Source organism: Periplaneta americana, chromosome 11, assembly GCF_040183065.1.
Source record: "Periplaneta americana isolate PAMFEO1 chromosome 11, P.americana_PAMFEO1_priV1, whole genome shotgun sequence".
Taxonomy (NCBI): Eukaryota; Metazoa; Arthropoda; class Insecta; order Blattodea; family Blattidae; genus Periplaneta; species Periplaneta americana.
The window spans coordinates 148,549,677-148,570,872 of record NC_091127.1 but is presented as its reverse complement, the minus strand read 5'-3'; the positions used below and the strand labels follow the sequence as shown (position 1 = coordinate 148,570,872).

At 36.9% G+C, this 21,196-nt stretch overlaps 1 protein-coding gene across 4 annotated transcripts in view; it reads left to right on the top strand.

Moving 5' to 3' along the window:
• LOC138709447 (beta-1,4-glucuronyltransferase 1) overlaps positions 1 to 21,196 on the top strand; it is a 630,527-nt gene that overhangs the window by 570,543 nt on the left and 38,788 nt on the right. For all 4 annotated transcript variants that reach the window (XM_069840214.1, XM_069840217.1, XM_069840216.1 and 1 more), the window contains exon 2: positions 16,524 to 17,792. In XM_069840214.1, the coding sequence (XP_069696315.1) occupies positions 16,665 to 17,792 (1,128 nt within the window). In that variant the 5' untranslated portion in view covers positions 16,524 to 16,664. The remainder of the gene's footprint in view (positions 1 to 16,523; positions 17,793 to 21,196) is intronic.

Genomic DNA, 21,196 nt, shown 5'->3' with positions numbered 1-21,196 from the left:
AAATAGAAAAGATTGGAGAATGCTGGGTTTGCAGTGAAAGACCTGCCTTTGGGCAGAACACTATGGATGGATGGATGAATGAATGAATAATATAATAATAATAATAATAATAATAATAATAATAATGGCTTTATTGAACCTAGCAGAGTTAAGGCCGTAAGGCCTTCTCTTACACTCAACCAGGATTAAAACTTGCTTACATAGTTGAACAACAACTGGATCGGAATTATGTAATTACATACTGATACAATTTAAGTACATAATGAGATCAAAAATTTACCTCATAAAATAAAAATAAACATAGTGGAATACATATCAATGTTGTTAGAATCAAATAAGAATTACACAAAAACAGAAACCGATATTTCAATAAAAAATGCACACAGTAAAAGTAAAAATAAACACATTGGAATACATATTAGTATTAGATAACAAGTAAGTAGGATTCACATAATTAAACCAGAAACCGACAATTGAATAAAAAGTACACAATAAAATAATAGACTAATAATGATAAAAGAAAACACAGTAGGATACATATTGGTGTTAAGTGGTAAATAAACACAATTTACATAATTACACAATAAAAATAAGAAACAAGCAATGAAAATAAATACAGTGGAATATTTTGCATTAAATATTTGCAACGCGTTAGGTGTGGCAACTCATCATAAAATATTTTTCTAATTTACATTTAAAAGAAATTAAAGTTCGGCAGCTCTTGACTTCAGGCGGCAGAGAATTCCAGTGGCGAGAAGTAGCAACAGTGAAATATGAAGAATAAAGAGATGATGTGTGGAGTGGTATTTCTAGCGTGTTATCATATTGTGACCGAGTATTATGATAACGAGAAAGAATGTGGAATCGGACAAACAATATAGGTGTCATTTGAAATTTGAAAGGGGGTTGGGAGTATGAGGACGTGAAGCCTAAACTGCAAGTAGGCCCTAACAGAGGTTTTAATGCCAGCGAAGTGAGTCCATGGTCCAGCGCCGAAAGTTACCCAATGATGGGTTAAGCCGCAGACATGGGCATCAGTAGTACATGTCGAACGGAGTCGAACGCAAGGACGTGATCTCCCTCCCTCCACACCCCTAGCTGGGGTACCTGTCCGACCGGTTGAAGCACTGGCGGTCAGCGGTGGATTTCACTAAAAAAAATGTCGCTCACTAAGGAAGCTCCTGAAGTAAAAAAGTCCAAAAATATTATTTCCACAAAGAATGGGAAAATGAATTCTTTTGTTGCGAAGAAGGGGAAAGTGTTAGGTGCTTATTATGCTACAAAACTTTACTAGCACGTTGAGCGACATTATGAAAAGACTCGTTTTAATGGAACAATTTTTTTTTATTTTTTATAATAATAGTAGTCCACACCTGTGGAGTAACGGTTAGCGCGTCTGGCCGCGAAACCCCAAGTGCAAGTGCACAAATATGGCTGGTTTAGATGTATATAAGCTTAAACAACTTTGCAAAGTAAAATATTCACATCTTCGGAGTTTTGTTATGAAAATTGCTTCTATGTTTCGCTCAATCTTTATTTGTGAACAGTTTTTTTTTCTCAGTTGGCCATAGTAAAATCCAAATCAAGATCACGCATTTCAGACGAAAATTTATTCTATCAGCTCACAATTGCAATGTCTGACATAACTCCCAATTTTGAAACACTTGCTGATTTATGTGACGAAGAAGAATAAACGAATCTTTTCTTTTAAGGGCATGAGTCAATTGTCGTAAATTGACAAAAAAGAACTACAGTAAGAAGTTTAAAAAATAGCCTAATTGTTGCTTTTCTGTTTCTTAGTAATCTGCTTGATATTTTGTTAAGAATCTATTTTTCCTTAGTTTCTTAATTTTATTTTGAAAGGATGCAAATTAGTGACTGATGTCCTTTCAAAACAAATAGTTTCAGATTATGGCATTACTTTTTAACTGTTGTGGAATTGTACGTTTTATATCATTGTACAAGGTTTTTACAGTAATTGTTTAAATTAGAAATACAGTTATGTTTCAGCTTTTTGTAAAATAGTTTGTATTTGTTTTGGAAAATTTGTTTTCTTTCATTGTCATTATTCATAAAAATAACATTTGTAGAAACTGTGTATCTTCTTGTCCTGCGTAATTACTTAACGTTCCGTGTTTCAATACTTCACGCGATCCACCGCTGAGTATTACGTTAACAGGTGATGCGTGTTGCAGCAATCAGAGTATGGCGCATCTCTTTAAATGCCCACGTCTGGGTTAAGGGAAACACCCGAAGAAAAACAACAGGTAACTTGTCTCAACGAGGATTTGAACCGGGCCGGTTCGTTTCGCGGTCATGCATGCTACTCTACCAATTTAGTATTAGACTGATCAAACTTCACAATAATAATTGATTTGGAATAATTCCCAACATGGTAATTGAAAACGTTTGAGAAGGGATGCTGAACGACCATCCGGAGCTGAAACGTAAACGTGATTACCGTTGAGTTGAGTAATTCCTGATTAACAGTCACAAATCGTAAGTCTCAGCTGGTTAGCAAGTGTAATGAATGACAGGTGTGATTGTGGCTGACACAGCTCCATGCTAATCAAATGTTACGAGAGCAGTTGTCAGGCAACTTTAAATAGAATCTAGTTGTTGGTCACCCCTCGTCGAGTTTAAATGCGGTCGCTTTTAAAGGAGATCAATCGGAATCCATTTGATTTGTGGTGTAGCTGCTCTTGAAGCGTCATCTACCTCTCTGCTCGGCTGTACAAGAGGTTTTCTACAATATTATTGTTCGCAGATTTCATACACCTGTTAAGGGGTTAGGTACAGCTTCAGCAGTAAAATTTTTGGAAATATTCAACATTTTTTTCCTCCATTACTGTATCTTGTACAATAATGAAAACTGGTATGCGTAAAACACTGTCTATATATTTTTTCAAAACTCATAATGGTGGCAGTTCACCGTGCAGTGATGAAGCGTTTCCCTCATAACTCATAAAACTTGTTAAATTTTTCATGTTCTCTCTCGTTTATTTTATTGCTGAAACTCATGTTTACAATATCATGCTCTTTCAACTACATTCCTTAACAAATGAAGAGTCCACTGCAAGAATGATGGATGTCACTTTCTTGTCGAAAATGAACCAAGACTGTCAATGCATAGCTTAAGACATATATAATGTACATAGAGAGTTATATGGCATTAACACGGATAGTCATTGTCCAGTAATGATCGGAAAATCACAGTTAAGCTTTGAGCGCTAAGCATTTCAAACTTTCAATTGCTTCTCCTGAAAAATGTATTCCAAACGACATCCATCATTCTTGCAGTGGACTCTTCAAATAATATTTGTTTTATTTTGTGTTAAAAGAAAATACTGATATTTGACCATTTTTAAATGGATTTATTTTTTATCAGACAATTTATCAAAGGTAGAGAAGTGATCTTGCATAATTTTTTAGATATGACACGCATAAATACACAAAAAATGTCATCATAGAATGTTCGATAGTTTTTTTTTAGTTATGTGGGAAATACTTCATCACTGCACAGTGAACAGAATTAAAAAAAATTAAATATTTTTTTTTTAATCGTAAATTTTTTTTTTCATATAGCAGAAGGACGGTGTTGTACACATACTAATTTTCATTATTGTACAAGATATAGCAATGGAGGAAAAAAATGTTGAATATTTCCAAAATTTTACTGCTGTAAGCTGTACCTAACCCCTTAACGTAAATAATAGAATGTCCGAAATCGATCTCGTTCCCACTTGCTTGCTGAGGAAGCTTGTGACAAAATCTACAAATTTGGGGCTCATATGTATTTTTTTATTCAATGCCTCACCATTTGCAAGGACTGAAGAACGGTACTACTTTTCAGTTTTTAATTTATTTCAGATTTCCTCAACTATAGTCCCGTCGCTCTCATTTCCGGCAGCCAATCACGTGCAGATCGGCTACATTTAAACTTGTGCGTCTTGTGATTCGCTGATGATGACGTTATGCATTTCCTAAGGCTCGACAAATACTTAATATAATCGCCCGCTATTTTGGCTCTTTTGTTGGCGTTCGCAGAAAGCACACGAGGACGTTATTTTTGGCGCTCAATTATTTGCTGAATTACAGTGTGTTTGATTTATTATCATAGGAGTTACGACACGATAATGTGTAACGGTGTGGCAAATAGATTCCTCGTCTGGTAGCTCGGCAATGAAAGAACAAAAATGGCGAACGATACTATCTACCTAGACTTTATAGAGCCTTCACTCCCTAAGACGTAAGCAAAGATGAGGGGTTACGCCGGGAATAACAGCGTCGCGACTATAATTCATCCATACATTCGTTCATTCATAAGCCGTGTGACACCCAGTGATATTTACCATCATCTGGCTTTAAATTTTGGACCAATTGGTCCATTTCTACCCACTTGCATGGGGTTTACCAATCAACAGACTTTTACTAGAAGCTGAACTCCGTAATCCAGTGATTGCCAAAAGCTGTGTCGCGACACATGCCCCTGCCTCCACTCAAGCGTAACCATGACATCATATCCCCACCCGCTGTTTACAGCCTTCACTTCGATATAAGTAAATACATTTATCAGCAGCGGACGTACGCATGTAATGTTACAAGTGTGTAGGATAACATGTTTCGATGTCTTTTCGAAAACATATAGTAAGTAAAAACTTAATTTTAAGGAGCATGGGAGGAAAAGTATTTATTTTGTGCAGAGGCAAAACTATGAGATACTTAATTTGTTGTAAAATTTTAAATGAAGTATAAAAGAACAATGTACGTTGTCATTATTTTTCTTGTTATGAAGACTACCACGCCTCTACCTGTAACTTCAATAATAAACGAACAATAAAAAGTAACAGCTTATATGGCTTAATCGGGGTAAAATACATCGACTTTTTTTCGACGTATGTAATGTAATTTGAATATATTTCATTAATAAATAAACAATAAAAAGTATTGGCTTCTATGTTTTAATCGGTGTAGAATGCTTCCACTTTTTTTTTTCTACGTATGAGTGTAATTTGAATATTTCATTAATAAATAAACAATAAAAATATCGGCTTCTATGTCTTAATCGGAGTAAAATACTTCAACGTTTTTTTTAAGTATGTAGTGTAATTTACAACTTCGTGACCAGCCTGGTACGTTTTTCTAATTTCAAATATCTGCTGATGTAAAGTACACGCTCTTTCTATGGAAAATAAGAAAATAAATGTATTTTATCTTATTAATAATTAATAGGAGGATAAAAAATTAACATGGAAAAAGTGTGTATACGGTAGGTAATAAGTAGAAGAATATTATATTGCTTTCGTTTTTTGGTCACAGTCCGTCTCTGCACTGTTATTCACTGCATTACCTGAAGAGATACCCACTCCAACCCTCTCCCTGCGATAGTGGTGTGCGGGTTGCATTTTGATTACGTCACAATTTCGTGGTGTTTGGCAACCGCTGCCGTAATCCTATGATCAACATGATGCAAGGTTACCCATTCATTTTATAATAGCTTTGTTCTTCTGTTTTTCTATCCCCAAAAATAGTTCAAATATTTCTTTATTATAAAACATAGTGGCAGGAACTAGTTCGATTCATATGCGTATACAGATGGGTAAAATATTTCTGTTATTCGCAATGATAAATGTTTCAAATATTTTTTATTCTCAATTCTTTGTCCCGCACACAAATCGGTTAAACAAATACTGACATGAGTAACGTTTATGGAATGCATTGTAATATGCTCTGATGCTCTGAACTGTGACTGTGAATACTGCACGACTTCCTGCGTTATTATAAAAATTACTTTTTAATCGACCAATTACAAAAAAAAATATCCTAAAATCTTGGATCATTATGAGCTCACACTTCAGGGGACATGAAACACTGATGCTGCAGGGTCATGAACATTTGGAAAACTTTTTTTTAAAGAAAACTATGGACTTTACATCAATATGGTGTTACACCGTTTCTCTTACGTATAATATGAACTATTCTCTCTGAAAATTTACAGGTTTACTTCACTTCCACTCTGTATTTAATTCACTCCCTAAAGTTTTATAACACTATTAAAATAGTTCGCTGAAAATGCACCACCTTGTCGTTTTTTTCTCTAAATGTCTATTTTATAATTCCTCACATATGATGTTAATAGTAATATACGTTACAAGAGCGGTATGTTGACGTTTTCATGTTCGAGGAAAAGATTGAAAAAGCGAAACGTAGTTGTGTTATTTTGTGCGAAGATCGTTTATTACATATCTGAAAGACGAATTTCTAATTAGTTGCAATGAAATCTCCATGTTGGTTTCTGTTTAATGATGGCAACTTCGGAAAACCAAAATATCTTTCTTCAAAATTGTTGCTATAAAATGTTTTCTGTGTTTACTATACTCCAGCAGGCCGTGATATACGTCTGTCTTTTTTTTCCCCCAGTCTATAAATGCGAACTTAAACCAACGGTAAGGTTATGTAATGATTTATTTTTCATTTTAATATTTTAACAATATTATTTATATAACAAATTGCAGTAATAACATCGGCATCTGGAATCTTGTTGACTTTTTCACGGCTTCCTTAATGTTACTTGTATCAGGAATGCAATAAGTTTCGTGGAGTAGTAGACTTTACTTAATTTTTGCAAATATTTAAAAACAATAATTAACATTGCAATTTAGGTGAAATTGCAGTGATAAGTTTCCAATTTATAATTATTACTATGTTAAACGTCTCTAAAAATAATATGTTAAAAGCCTAAAGCAGTAAAATGAATGTCGCGCTTAAGCGGTAAGAAGAGAGAAATTGTTATGTGTGTTACGTTGGGAATACTGAATGTGGTATTTCACACTTACCGCGTGTTGGTTCTGTGCGGAAAACAAGCAAATACGCACGATCTCGCACAAAATAGTTTTATACAAATTATTATAACGTGCATAACATTTGCTGATATGGCGTTGTTAGCAGAAGAGATGATACTAAGAGATATGCTACTGGAGCTAAATGACAGTTGTGAGCAGTATGGAATGAAGATAAATGCCAATAAGACGAAGACTATGATCATAGGAAAAAAAGTAAAAAAGGTAAACTTGCGAATTCTAAATGAGGCAGTAGAGCAAGTGGACAACTTCAGATACTTAGCATGTACTATAAACAGTGACATGAGCTGCTGCCAAGGAGTTAAAACGAGAATAGTAATGGCAAAGGAAGCTTTTGATAGATAAAGAAGAATCTTCTGCGGACCTCTGGAGATAGAACTAAGGTTGAGATTAGTGAAGTGCTTTGTGTGGAATGTGGCACTGTATGGGGCAGAAACATGGACAGTACGACGAAGTGAAGAGAAGCGACTAGAAGCATTTGAAATGTGAATATGGAGAAGGATGGAACGTGTGAAATGGACAGACAGAATAAGAAACGTAGTTGTGTTGCAAATAGTGGATGAAGAAAGAATGATGCTGAAACTGATCAGGAAGAGGAAAAGGAATTGGTTGGGTCACTGGTTGAGAAGAAACTGCCTTCTGAAGAATGCACTGGAAGGAATGGTGAACGGGAGAAGAGTTCGGAACAGAAGAAGATATCAGATGATAGACGACATTAAGATAACTATATGGATCATATGCGGAGACTAAGAAGAAGGCTGAAAATAGAAAAGACTGGATAATGCTGGGTTTGCAGTGAAAGACCTGCCCTTTGGTCAGAATACTATGAATGAATTAATTAATTGTCTTAATTTTAGAAAACATAATATACCAGATAACTTAAAATTGATTTTAGGTAGATATATTATTTTATTCTCCAGTACAGTAATTTTATACGAGAATTCAACATATTCAAACACATTACGATTAATGTGGTTGTTTCATGAGATTGACGTTTTGATGTTTTGTATTGAAATGTGATATGAATGCATTAATAAATTCCATGTGAACAGATACGCTGACCACAGCCTAGATGCGTTTGTACTGACCGGAAAGATGAGAAGACGGGTCAGCTATAGAGGGTGATTCACGAGGATTTACCGTCCCTTACGGAGCTTATTTCCGAAGATATTCTGAGCAAAAAAGTCCTATAAACATGTGTCCTAATCTCAATATTTTCAGAGTTACACTAATTTGAAGTTGTTAGTAAAATATCTTTTTTCTTTAGTTTTAAGGGTAAAAGAATATTACAAATAGAGAATGAACTATTCAGAAGTATCATTTCTTTAATTGGCTAGTGTTCTGAAGCTAAAAATGTGTTGTTAATTGCTTTATACATATTTTGTTTTTCAATTTTTAGCTAAAAAAATACATTATTCTTACGCACTTATCACAAAAATTGTTACAAATCATACGATTTTAGGAACTTGATTCTTTACAGTTTAATTAGGTGTCCTAATGTACAGTCTTGAAGAATTTACAAGAGTGGCGTGATTTGTAACAATTGTGTGATAAATGCGTAATAAAATGTAATTTTGTAGTTACAAATCGAAAAACAATACTGTACGAAGCAACTATGGAACTAGGAACTATGGAACTCTAGTTACGAGTAAGCTAGAGTATGCGTCTGTAATATGGTCACCTCAGTTCCAGTCCCATCAGATGCAAATAGAAAGGATACAGAAAAGATTTGTACGTTATTTATATTTTAAAAAACATCACGTGTCGTCTTATGAAAACCTAATTTCATATATTTAATCAGTTACTTTTTTAATTTAATTATAAAACTTAAAAATCTCGACGATTAATAAATAGTCAAATTTTACTCTATAAGACTGTTAATAGAATAGAATAGAATAACTGTGATTTTCTTAAATTCCTTCAGTTCAATGTAAAAAGAACAGAATTACGTCATAGGCAACCTTTTGTTATTCCAGTTCCTAGAACTGTTTTCTTCAAAAACTCTCCGTTGTTTGTTATGTGTAATACAACTTTCTGTCTTTAAACTGTGATTCTCAATTAGATTTCAGTTTAACAGTTGAAAAATTTCATACAATATTAAAAAGAATTGTATTTCCTTAGATATTTACGTTATGAAGAAGTGTATTGTAATGCTTTTACTCTAGTTTTTAAATAATTTTATGCTCGACCATGCCGAAATGTAGTAATTATACACCTGGTAATAGCCCTTTAATGCACCTCATTAAAGTACACCTATTCATTATAATTCAGTTGTTCAGTCAATGAGAAATCACCATTGTACCATTATAAAACCGCAAGTATCGATTATTCTCGAATATATGCAATCGAACGACAATTAGCGAAAAGTCACGGAGGCTGGAAATCCAATACTGTCGCAGAAGGTTATGTTCTGTTACTGTAATAATTAGCGTTAATTGTAAATAATATTCAAATAAATTCAATTTGTCATCTCGTTTTTCAATTCTAAATCAATTTCCAGGTTATATCAAGACTAATCTTCATGTTATTCTCGAGATTATGTCAAGGTCAATGACATTCGTGCTCGGAAAAAATCAATACTTTCGCGTCTGCGCACATCTCACAATTCAGGTCAGTCCCGCTCCTCACATAACCATAACATGAATACTTATGAATAATTTTAAGTTTCGAAATATGGTAGAGCATAAAAAGTCGTATGAAACTTGCGCTCGTTTCATAAACAAACATACTCGCGTCTTAATTACTACCATTATAGGCTGGTTGCATAATGTACTATTGCATCATTATATTGACATTTGGCACTATACTAACTGCAATATTATATTCTAGCATCTATTACCGGTATGTATTTTCTTTTCGTTTGTGTTTATTTATTTTATTGGGTTATTTTACGACGCTATATCAACATCTAGATTATTTAGCGTCTGAATGAAATGAAGGTGATAATGCCGGTGAAATGAGTCCGGGGTCCAGCACCGAAAGTTACCCAGCATTTGCTCGTATTGGGTTGAGGGGAAAACCCCGGAAAAAACCTCAACCAGGTAACTTGCCCCGACCGGGATTCGAACCCGGGCCACCTGGTTTCGCGGCCAGACGGGCTGACCGTTACTCCACAGATGTGGACTCGTTTGTGTTGTTTTGTTTTTTTCTTGTGTATTTTGTATATGTATTCATGTAAGCCACCTGTAATTGGAAGCTTGCCTTCTGTTGGTGGCGGATTTAAAATAAAAATAAAATAAAATAAATGATATTCCTGAATAGTTTATTCTTTTCCCGTAATATTTTTTACCCTTAAAACTAAATAATAATGGTATTTTAGAAACAATTTCAAATCAATGTAACTCTGAAAATATTGAGATTAGGATGCGTGTTTATATGACATTTCTTGCTCAGAATGTCTTCGGAAATAAGCTCCGTAAGTGATGGCAAATCTTCGTGAATCACCCTGTATAATACTGAATGTAGCTCGCACACTACTGAGAGACAGGCTGCTGTATTGAATTATTTGGAACTCTATATGTGTGTTTTTCCTTCACCTTCGGTTATCCCACGTTGCCAATCAATAGCGTCGTATCGTACTGTAACTGTTTAGACGAGAGACCATGGAGAGTCTTCAGGAGGCTCTGTCACGCGGTCCTCCGGGACTAGAACTGACAGGGAAATAACGTTACCGTGGCGTCTCCCGGGAACCGTACGGATGTCGCATCGGCTTCACAAATGTGTTTTATTTTCGTGTTCGGCATACTGTATAAGTATGAGCAGATACCGACAGTATTCGACTCCCAGAGTAACGCTGAAACATATTAATGTAGCTAACCTTATTGATACGGTAAGAGTTCGAATCCCGCCTGAGTTACGGATATTTTTCTTCCATCAATTCTGTGTCTTCTTTAAGGGGTGGGGCTGACCTGAATTTTGGTAATTTCTAAATTAATAAAAGATACATTAATTATTTTTTTTGCATACTAGTTCTAGGCCAGAACTGTAGCTCCAGAGAGCGACTGCTTTACTCCCATTTCTTACCCCACCCACCTTATCTATCAGTGCGGCCATGACGTTCTAGTTACGCTCGGCTATATTTATTCTCGCGGCGGCAGGTATACAATACACTATCAAGAATTACAAATGAACAGATAATAAAATCCTTAGGAACATACCTTTACAAAGTAAGAGAAAAATGAATGAGGGAAATAAATAAATTAAAAGACATGTAAAATAAATTTTAAAATGTATATATGCACCTTAGATTTTTTTTTTTAGATTTTTTTAGAGGGGCAGAGAAGGCCTGACGGCCTTATCTCTACCAGGGACACCTTATTGGTGTCACTTAAGAGGTTACAACCTGTTTTCGAACAGTTGACTAAACAACAATTGTAGAGGATATTCGTGCTGATAGGAAATTATTATTATTATTATTATTATTATTATTATTATTATTATTATTATTATTGTTATTATTATTGTTATTATTATTATTATTATTATTATTATTATTATTATTATTATTATTATTATTATTATTATTATTATTATCAACCATTGTATGCTGAACATAGCTTATTCAGATTCTTAACCAAACCTTAGCATTCATGACTGTGTCACCATTAAGACTGCAAAATATAGTGTCTCCACAAAGACCCTTCGTGATTACAAACGGATATAATTTCATAACGGTGTACATAATGAGCTTTATACTAGCGTTATAAGAAAGAACGACTCAAAGAATTCCTGTTTTAAATTTTGCTGTATGTCTGATTGCTGACAAAAACTATAGATGGCAGCAGAAGCGAATACAGCTGTTGTAATTTTCTTAACTTTTACAACGCTTTATCAACAGCTATGATTATCTAGCGTCTGAGTGAAATGAAGGTGATAATGCCAGCGAAATGAGTCCAGCATTTGCTCATGGGTTGAGGGAAATCCCCGGAAAACCTTAATCAGGTAACTTGTCCCAACCAAAATTTGAACCCGGGCAGCTTGTTTCACGGTCAGACATACTAACCATTACTCCACAGCGGTGGACTAATAGAAGCTGTTAATATCGGTTTCGTTCGTTCGGGTTGGCCAGTCTTGTTATTTTTGCATTATTACGTACATTGTACCAGTGCTCGTAACCATCTTAACAAACAAGTGGCAGGAAGGTAGATTTGGCACGCTGGAGACCAAGACAACATCTTTTGCAAGTGGCCACCCAGGTCCCCCGACTTGAATGTCCATAATTTCTTCTTGTGAGGTTGCATAAAAGATATCATCTATGTGCCTCCACCGCCTCAGAATCTGCAAGATCTTATCTGCGATGTCACAGTACATTTCAGTAGACATTTTGGAGCGCATAAGGCGCGAGTGAATATAGCCACGATGTCTGCTCTGTGAAACGCGAGGTGCACACTGAGTGTTTGTGAGGTATGATTATAACATTTTTGAGTTGCTCTTTCCAGTGTCACCATTTTCAAGTACAGAGACAGAGACGATATACCCGTTTATAATCACAGAGATTTTCTGTGGACACTCTGTACAAGACAAGAAGTAGTGTATATATTATTTAATGTACCGAAGTACATATGATATTTCCATGCAGATATTCTGCGTCATCATACGATGAAAGAATAATGGAACGGAGAAATTTCTCACCGGCGCCGGGATTTGAACCCGGAATTTCAGCTCTACGTGCTGATGCTTTATCCACTAAGCCACACCGGATAAAGCATCAGCACGTAGAGCTGAAAACCCGGGTTCAAATCCCGGCGCCGGAGAGAATTTTTCTCCGTTCCATTACTCTTTCATCGTAAGAAGTAGTGTAGTTTCAGTCCCTGAGGAAGGGAGAAATGTGTTACTTCTTAGCCGGGAATCGAAGCGATATGCATTGCATTTTTATACGTGATAATTTACATTTTAATTACATACATGCCATGGTGCTGTTAGAGGTTTGAGTTCAAAAGAGAACAGTAAAATATAGGATAGCTGTTTGCTATGCCCGCTATCGCATCCTAGTGCCTACAACAATAGCCTTCCTCCACACAACAATAAAAGTTCGAAACATAAAAATATAAAAGACCGTATACGTCTGCAAATCCGGGCGTCAAACCGAGCGACTCTGTAGTAGACGTATTGGGTTCACTAGAAATTATTTTAAGCGTGAGCTGAAGTATCGATTGTTTTGGAGACAATCCCCTGGGATTACAGTCGAGTGTGCACTTTGTTATTGGAGAACGATTGCCTATGGATATGAAGTTTATTTTGCTTTAAAAATTCAAGAGCGCGGACAGAGCTACTCTGCACAGAGACGAGGACGCGTTGCCGAGACGCTGAGTGAAATGGACGATATAACAATGAATAAAGGACTCAACTACTACCAAAGCAAATGTAGTTCCCTGGTCCCACTAGTGCGACAGACAACGAACTGGATGAGTTCGAGTTCAAGTCCAGATGAATGTGTTCCCATCTCTTCATAGCAACTCTGGAATCCATGCGGCCTCTTCTGAAATTTACGTTCCCGATCCCGGGCTCTGGCTAGCTTCTCGTTAATTGTAAATGCTCACATTTAAATACATTTATTTTAACAATATTTCCGTTCTCGTTCTCGTTGTTTCCGTTTCCGGTTTATTGTGAACCAGTCTTTACTAGTCCCCCAAAAATGTAAACTTGCCCATACCTTGTGAACCATGAGAGCTACAAGAACAAATTTTTGTGAGTTCTTTAGTTATAATTATTAGTATACACCTATGGTACAAATTTTAAAAATCTAGCTTCTATAGCAGTGGTCGTCAGCACTCGCTGAAATGGGTAACGAGTGAGGCCCGTAACACACTTGAAGAGTTTTCGCTAGCGAGAAATGTGTTGCGAGAAAGAGGCGAAGAGCCTTCCTCCACACACTTGGCGAGTTCTCGATATCACAGATTACACCTCGCTATGATCATCTATGTACTGCCTTCATGCAGAGAGTATTTTTATGATTATTATAGTAATCACTCGTTGGGGGAAATATTATAGGTTATGTATTTACGTATATTGTCGTACTTTACAAATTACGTACGAACGCTATGTTGAATCTGAGTATTCAAATGATGAGGAAATGGAGTTACATGAACATATTTTGTTAATGAAAAGAAAAAGTAGGCCCAAAATTAAAGCGAGAAATATCTGAAAATCACATTGTATCTTACGGAAATAAGGGCGAGTTTTGGACACTGGTTTCGATTTGAATGATGATACGTTTAGGCGTTATTTCAGGTCGAATGGACCTCAGTTTTTTGCCATTCATGATATGATAGAGGATTCTTTGGTATGTTCTGATTAAAATAAAATTATGTAAACTGTTAAGACATATAGATACATTATTTCAAATGTTTAATTAATAATACTAAATCTCATCAAAATAAATATAGTCCTATTTATTTTCAGATAATATGATATTTATCTCCAGATTTCTTCTTTAAGTTTCGTGTTTTTATAGTTTTCATCCCGTGTATCATATAAATAGGCCTACGGGTGACATCGTACAAGTTCGATAAGTTTCTGACTGCAATTATCAGCCATCTTTCCTCATTTTCAAATATAAACAATACAATTCATCGCCACCTGTGATATCTTTTTCTACATTCAATCGTCATAAAGAGTATAAATGTCAAACATCTTTGATAAATGTGTCAAGAAAATTCGCTGAGCTACCGATTCCAGCGAGAAGCTCGCGCGAGGTTTTTGCCTCGAACGAGAATCTCTTCCAGTGTGTGGACGTCCATTTGGATCCATTTTTTAATTTTCTCGCAACACATTTCTCGCTGGCGAAAACTCTGCAAGTGTGTTACGGGCCTTTGTGTCTCGGTCCACCGCTTTGGAGTAATGGTCAGCACGTCTGGCTATGAAACGAGCGGGCCTGAGTTGAAATCCTGATTGGGACAAATTACTTGGTTGGAGTTTTTTCTGGGGTTTTCTCTCAACCATCTGAAGCAGATTGCTGGGTAACATTCGGCGTTGGACCTCGGACTCATTTCGCCATTATTAATTCACATATCATCATCATCATCATCATCCATACAGTAGCCTGGGTTAAGTTTACGACACAATAACCCTCAGGCTGCAGTGTAAGCCGATAAGAGACGCTAGTCCGAGGGTATACTGTGCTGATGACCGCTGTTCTACAGTTTAGAATTTCGTAATTCCACTGATGGGTACCCTTAAACATTTGGGGAAAAAACTATGAACTTGCCACCAATATGGATTACACTTTGTTACATGCAACATGAGCTATTCGTTCTGAAAATCTCACGGTTATTTTACTTCCAGTCTGTATACTGCTGCCAGGTAGCACGCGAAAGAATCTAATGTCGTTCGCGCGCCATTTTTTATACATCCCTGGATTAACTCGAGAGTCTAGAACAGTGATGTCAAAGCAAGCGTATTTTTCTGACCTTGACGTCGTGCGCGGGCATCAAGCGCTAAGTATGGTAAGAGGAAGGATTGTGTATATGAATAAGCAGCCTGTTGGATTAAGAAAACAGTGGTGCACAAACTTCAGACGGAACGTGAAATTTTATGTCGTTCTTTTTATATGGCTTCTTTCTGTTTGATATTATCTATATTGTCTGTAAAACGAAAGTACTAATACCGGTACCAATTTCTTAATATTGCAGTTGTGTTTTAATAAAGAGTTAAGAATAAATATTCACATAAATTCCATAGTAGTACAACTATGCTGTATTAAGCGGATGAAACACATCATTCATAAAGAAAGTGATATCCCAAAAAAAGAGATTGAGTATGACATGACAAGTTGGAATTGATATTGATGGTATCTTTAGCTTTATAAAAGTAATCAATAAACCAATCAAAACAATATTACAGTACAAAGCAAAGTTACCTAGATGCTGTATATGTTTTAATGTAACTAATATTCCATAACAATACTCTTATCGTATTATGTTCTTAAGGTGATATTGGTGAGCAACTTACCATTATCAGAATATTAAATTATTTTCTCGAAATGTGCTGAAGCTATAGAGCTGACATTTTTACAACACATGGGCACGTATATCTTTTGCTTATGATGTAACAGCAGTTGCTTTGTTAATTCATTTCCTTACAAACAATTTCCATGCGAATATTTTCAAAATTTTCAATACACTATCTTCAGGAATACGTATATACGGTATATTAGATTTACGAAAACATTCTGTAAGGCTACTAAATAAATAGGTCTATATCTGAAAATTTCACTTTTCTATAAAAAAAAAGTTGAGAAAATATTTCTTTTGAATAAAAAAATCAAACTTGTGAAAAATGAGCATTAAAATTAAAACTTACATTCTTATAATGCACTTATACTTCTCAGACAAATCTAAAAATTAACATGGATACAGTTTTAATAAGTTCTCTTCCCTATTTCCATTTAATCATTGCTGGCCATCCCTGAATATAGCTCGACCAAGCGGCATATACTACCTCTTTCGTCTGTCTCTTTCCTTTCCGCTGTAAAGCGCTCAGGCTCTCCTGAGCTCTAAAGCGCGCGCTTGCTCCTTTGGGCATCAATTGATATGACTGGTCTAGAAAGAGGTAAAGTAAATAGACTAGTCGTATGTTTAGAGAAATGTGAAGTGTGGTGTTATCGCTGGTCACAGACAGTTCCACTACCATCCATATGTAACTGGCTTCTCTCTTGTGTTGCAGGCTCCTGTAACGAGGTGACCCAGCGAGACATGACGCGGGCGTGCGACTTGGGATGAAGCAGACACTCAAACTGCAGGGTCGCAACTATCAGCGTCGTCGTCGTCGGGGTAGAAGAAGAAGAAGAAACCACTTGCCGCCGCCATGTTGACCAGGAGGAACTGGGTCCTGCGCCTCAGCATCATCCTCAACATCGCCGTCCTCCTGTATGTGGGGACGCACATCGCCTCCAAGAACGGCGGCGTCGACTTCATAGAGGAGCTGCAGGCCTCCGGGAGGAACTTGGCGTCCATCGACATCTCACAGCTACCTTTAGAGCCCGCGTCGTCGGGCGGCAACTCGGCCGTCGCCGCTCCCAAATTCGTGGTAATCGACAATACTGACAAGATCGCCGTGGCGACGAGTCAAGCCGACACCGAAAGCAAGGAGTCCCCCACTCTGGTTCCAGCGTCCTCGTCCGTCATCTCGACGAAGAAGCCGACGAAGCCATCCTCGTCGGCAGCGACCTCGGAGCAATCTGTCGTTATGGACTTGAGGGATCAGAAGGTCTCCCAGCCAGTTCAGGAAGCTCTTCAAAGCGAGAACGTCACCCTGAGGAAGCTGGAAGACGTAGTGAAGTGCCATGATAGGAATACAGACCCGAGGACTGCTCAGCGCAGCGATTTCTGGGTGCTGTACAACTACATCCCCGCCAGCCGGAAATTCCGGTGCCATGAGACTGTGACGTACACAACTCACGCAGATTACACTTTTCTGGATAACCTCGCCCCTCTGCTGGAGAGGTGGCAGGGTCCCGTATCCCTCGCAATTCATGCGCCAGGGACGGACTTCGCTCCCACATTGGAAGCGATTCGATACGCGCGCGATTGTCTCTCGCCTTTAGTTAGTGAATACGTGACTTTCCACGTGTTCTTCGGTACGAGGCATGTGCCAAAACAGGTTCCTGCAGCGAGCAGTGTGATAGGCGAGGCCGCCAATTGCTCGCTGCGCGCTCCATGGATCAACGTGACCGCCGCGTCGCTCTACAAGACAAAAGCGAAGATTCTGTACCCAGTGAACATCGGAAGGAACATTGCCCGCGAGAGTGCCACAACCCATTTTATTTTGCCTTCCGATATCGAACTGTACCCCAGTCCGGGTCTCATCCAAAACTTTCTGGACATGGTCCGGAGGCAAGACCCGCCTCTCTTGCATCCCAACCCTAAAGTGTTTCCTTTGCCCATATTCGAGCTTGAAAAGGGCGTGGAACTTCCACCAAATAAGACACAACTGGTAAGATAAACATATTTACACCGTAAAATTTGACAGAGATGTTTGTTTCTTTTGTTTGGTGTCTGACAGGAATTTTAATTATTAAAATAATTTAACGAGATAATGTTGAAACCTCCCCTCAAACTGCACACACTGTCATATGTCCATAGAAAATGCACAAAATAATATAAAAATTAGCTGTTCATACTAACTGTAACTATGTGAAAACTTACTTCGAATGTAGCATTAAAAAACAACGAAGTCTATTTGGAGAGAGAGAGAGAGAGAGAGAGAGAGAGAGAGAGAGAGAGAGAGAGAGAGAGAGAGAGAGAGAGAGAGAGAGAATAGTTACTGTAAGTTGCCATCCTCCATGAATCAGTACTTTGTCATGTGATATGCAAGATATGGTCGTGCGCTTAGCATGCTGTACAAGGCCGGAGTCTACTAAATTTTTACATAATCTTTTATTCAAGATTTAATTTCGAAATGTTGCAGTTAATATGAGTAGCTGTTTTTTTATGTTTTATATGCTATGGAGATTATTTTGTCCAATATTCTTTTGAGAAGATTAACTCCATATAGTAGATGAAATTATTGGGGATCAGCAATGTGGTTTTAGGCGTAATAGATCAACTATTGATCAGATATTTTGTATTCGACAGATAATGGAGAAAAATGGGAGTATAAGGGTACAGCGCGTCAGTTATTCATAGGTTTAAAAAAGGCTTATGACTCGGTTAAGAGAGAAGTTTTGTATGATATTATTATTGAATTTGGTATTCCCAAGAAACTAGTTCGATTAATTAAAATGTGTCTCAGTGAAACGTACAGCAGAGTTCGTATAGGTCAGTTTCTATCACATGCGTTTTCAATTCACTGTGGGCTAAAGCAGGGAGATGCACTATCACCTTTACTTTTTAAGTTTGCTCTAGAGTATGCCATTAGGAAAGACCAGGATAATAGAGAGGGTTTGGAATTGAACGGGTTACTTCAGGTGCTTGTCTATGCGGATGACGTGAATATGTTAAGAGAAAATCCACAAACAATTAGGGAAAACACGGGAATTTTTCTGGAAGCAAGTAAAGAGATAGGTTTGGAAGTAAATCCCGAAAAGACAAAGTGACGAGAATATTGTACGAAATGGAAATATAAAGATTGGAAATTTATCTTTTGAAGAGGTGGAGAAGTTCAATACCTGGGAGCAACAGTAACAAATATAAATGATACTCGCGAGGAAATTAAACACAAAATAAATGTGGGAAATGCCTGTTATTATTCGGTTGAGAAGCTTTTATCATCCAGTCTGTTGTCAAAAAATATGAAAGTTAGAATTTATAAAACAGTTATATTACCGGTTGTTCTTTATGGTTGTGAAACTAGGACTCTTACTTTGAGAGAGGAACATAGGTTAAGGGTGTTTGAGAATAAGGTTCTTAGGAAAGTATTTGGGGCTAAGAGAGATGAAGTTACAGGAGAATGGAGAAAGTTACACAACACAGAACTGCACGCATTGTATTCTTCACCTGACATAATTAGGAACATTAAATCCAGACGTTTGAGATGGGCAGGACATGTAGCACGTATGGGCGAATCTAGAAATGCATATAGAGTGTTAGTTGGGAGGCCGAAGGGAAAAAGACCTTTAGGGAGGCCGAAACGTAGATGGGAAGATAATATTAAAATGGATTTGAGGGAGGTGGGATATGATGATAGACACTGGATTAATCTTGCTCAGGATAGGGACCAATGGCGGGCTTATGTGAGGGCGGCAATGAACCTCCGGGTTCCTTAAAAGCCAGTAAGTAAGTATACTAACTGTAACTATGTGAAAACTTACTTGGAATGTAGCATTAAGAAACAACGAAGTCTATTTGTAGAGCGAGAGAGAGAAAGTTGCCATCCTCCATGAATCAGTTTTTTGTCATGTGATATGCAAGATATGGTTGTGCGCTTAACATGCTGTACAAGGCCGGAGTCTACTCAATTTTTACATAATCTTTTATTCAATATTTAATTTCGAAATGTTGCAATTATTATGAGTAGCTGTTTTTTTATTGTTTTTTTATATGGTATGGAGATTTGACAGTGTGCGCAGTTTGAGAGAGGGCTTCGAAATAAGCCCATTAATAGTTTCCTTGTAATATTTGTTCTCAGCTATGCCTCAAGTAACATTTCGGATTATAAATTCACTGGAGAAAATATAAAATATGATCTAATCTTAGAAATATACAAAGGAAAAGCATGAAATGACAAACAATTGAAGGCTTGTTCGGGATGGATGTTACGAAAGAACATAATTATGATGTTGATGATGATGATGATGATGATGATTATGATAATGATATATTGTCAGTCTTAAACATTTTCATTTATATCCACGTTCGTACGCGTGTTTAAATGCTTGTTAGGCTACTATGTGCGGATGGAACCTGCTCTATCAGGAGCTGAGGCGGGATGACCCACCTGTCAGCTTCAGATTTACGAATGTCATCCAAGTCACCTGTCGCATTTGGACACTAACCGTAAATATTGGACACACAATGGGCTAAATCCTGTCTAAGTTTAAGGACCCTCCAGGAACTGCCCTCGAAAAGCCAAGCAAGCTAGACTGTCGGATACATTATAAGCTCCAAACATACTATAAGTAGTCAACAAACGTAAGACTTCAAAAATTCCTGAGTTTTTCGTCTACAACTGAAGAGTATTGGAATGCACTCCTAACCCTGTGCCTTGGTATAGTATTCATAAAAAAGAACTGTGACGTCCCCTTGTTAGATTTTTGAATTTATATTTTTATATTAAAGTCAGTGGGTAATTTGTTAAGTTTAAAAATGGTATTGTTTATTTTAAATGTCGGAAACCTAAAACTTCTTCAAAATTACTGACTTTGCCTATAACCGAAGTATATTGGAATGTATTCCTAAAACCCTGTGCCTTGGTCTGGAATTCATAAAAAAGAATTGTGACATCCTCCTGTTAGATTTTTTAATTTATATTTTTATAGTAGAACTTGGTTATAGCGACCTCGTTTTGTGCGACACCTCGCCTATAACGTTAAATATTCTGTGGTCCCAACTAATTCCCCATAAGGCATAAGCTTTTCTAGCTTGCTTAATACGACAAACGTATATGCGTCTACCTCGCATATAACGTCATTTTCAACCTCAGTTTGAAATAAGATTTTCAAAGAACCAACGTATTTTAAGAAATATTTTATTAAAATCAGGCAACCTGGTAAATTCTTTACTGGCCTCTTCTGTCATGGACCTCTGTAAATCCATTGTAACCCGCCCGAATTCATGCGGTATTAATGGTACCTGCATGCGATCAGTTTCGACAGGAAAATTTCACTAACAAGTGTACGCATTTTAACGCAGTATGGTCACTAAAAGAAAAGTTTTAACGTTGGAAGAAAAAGTTAAAGC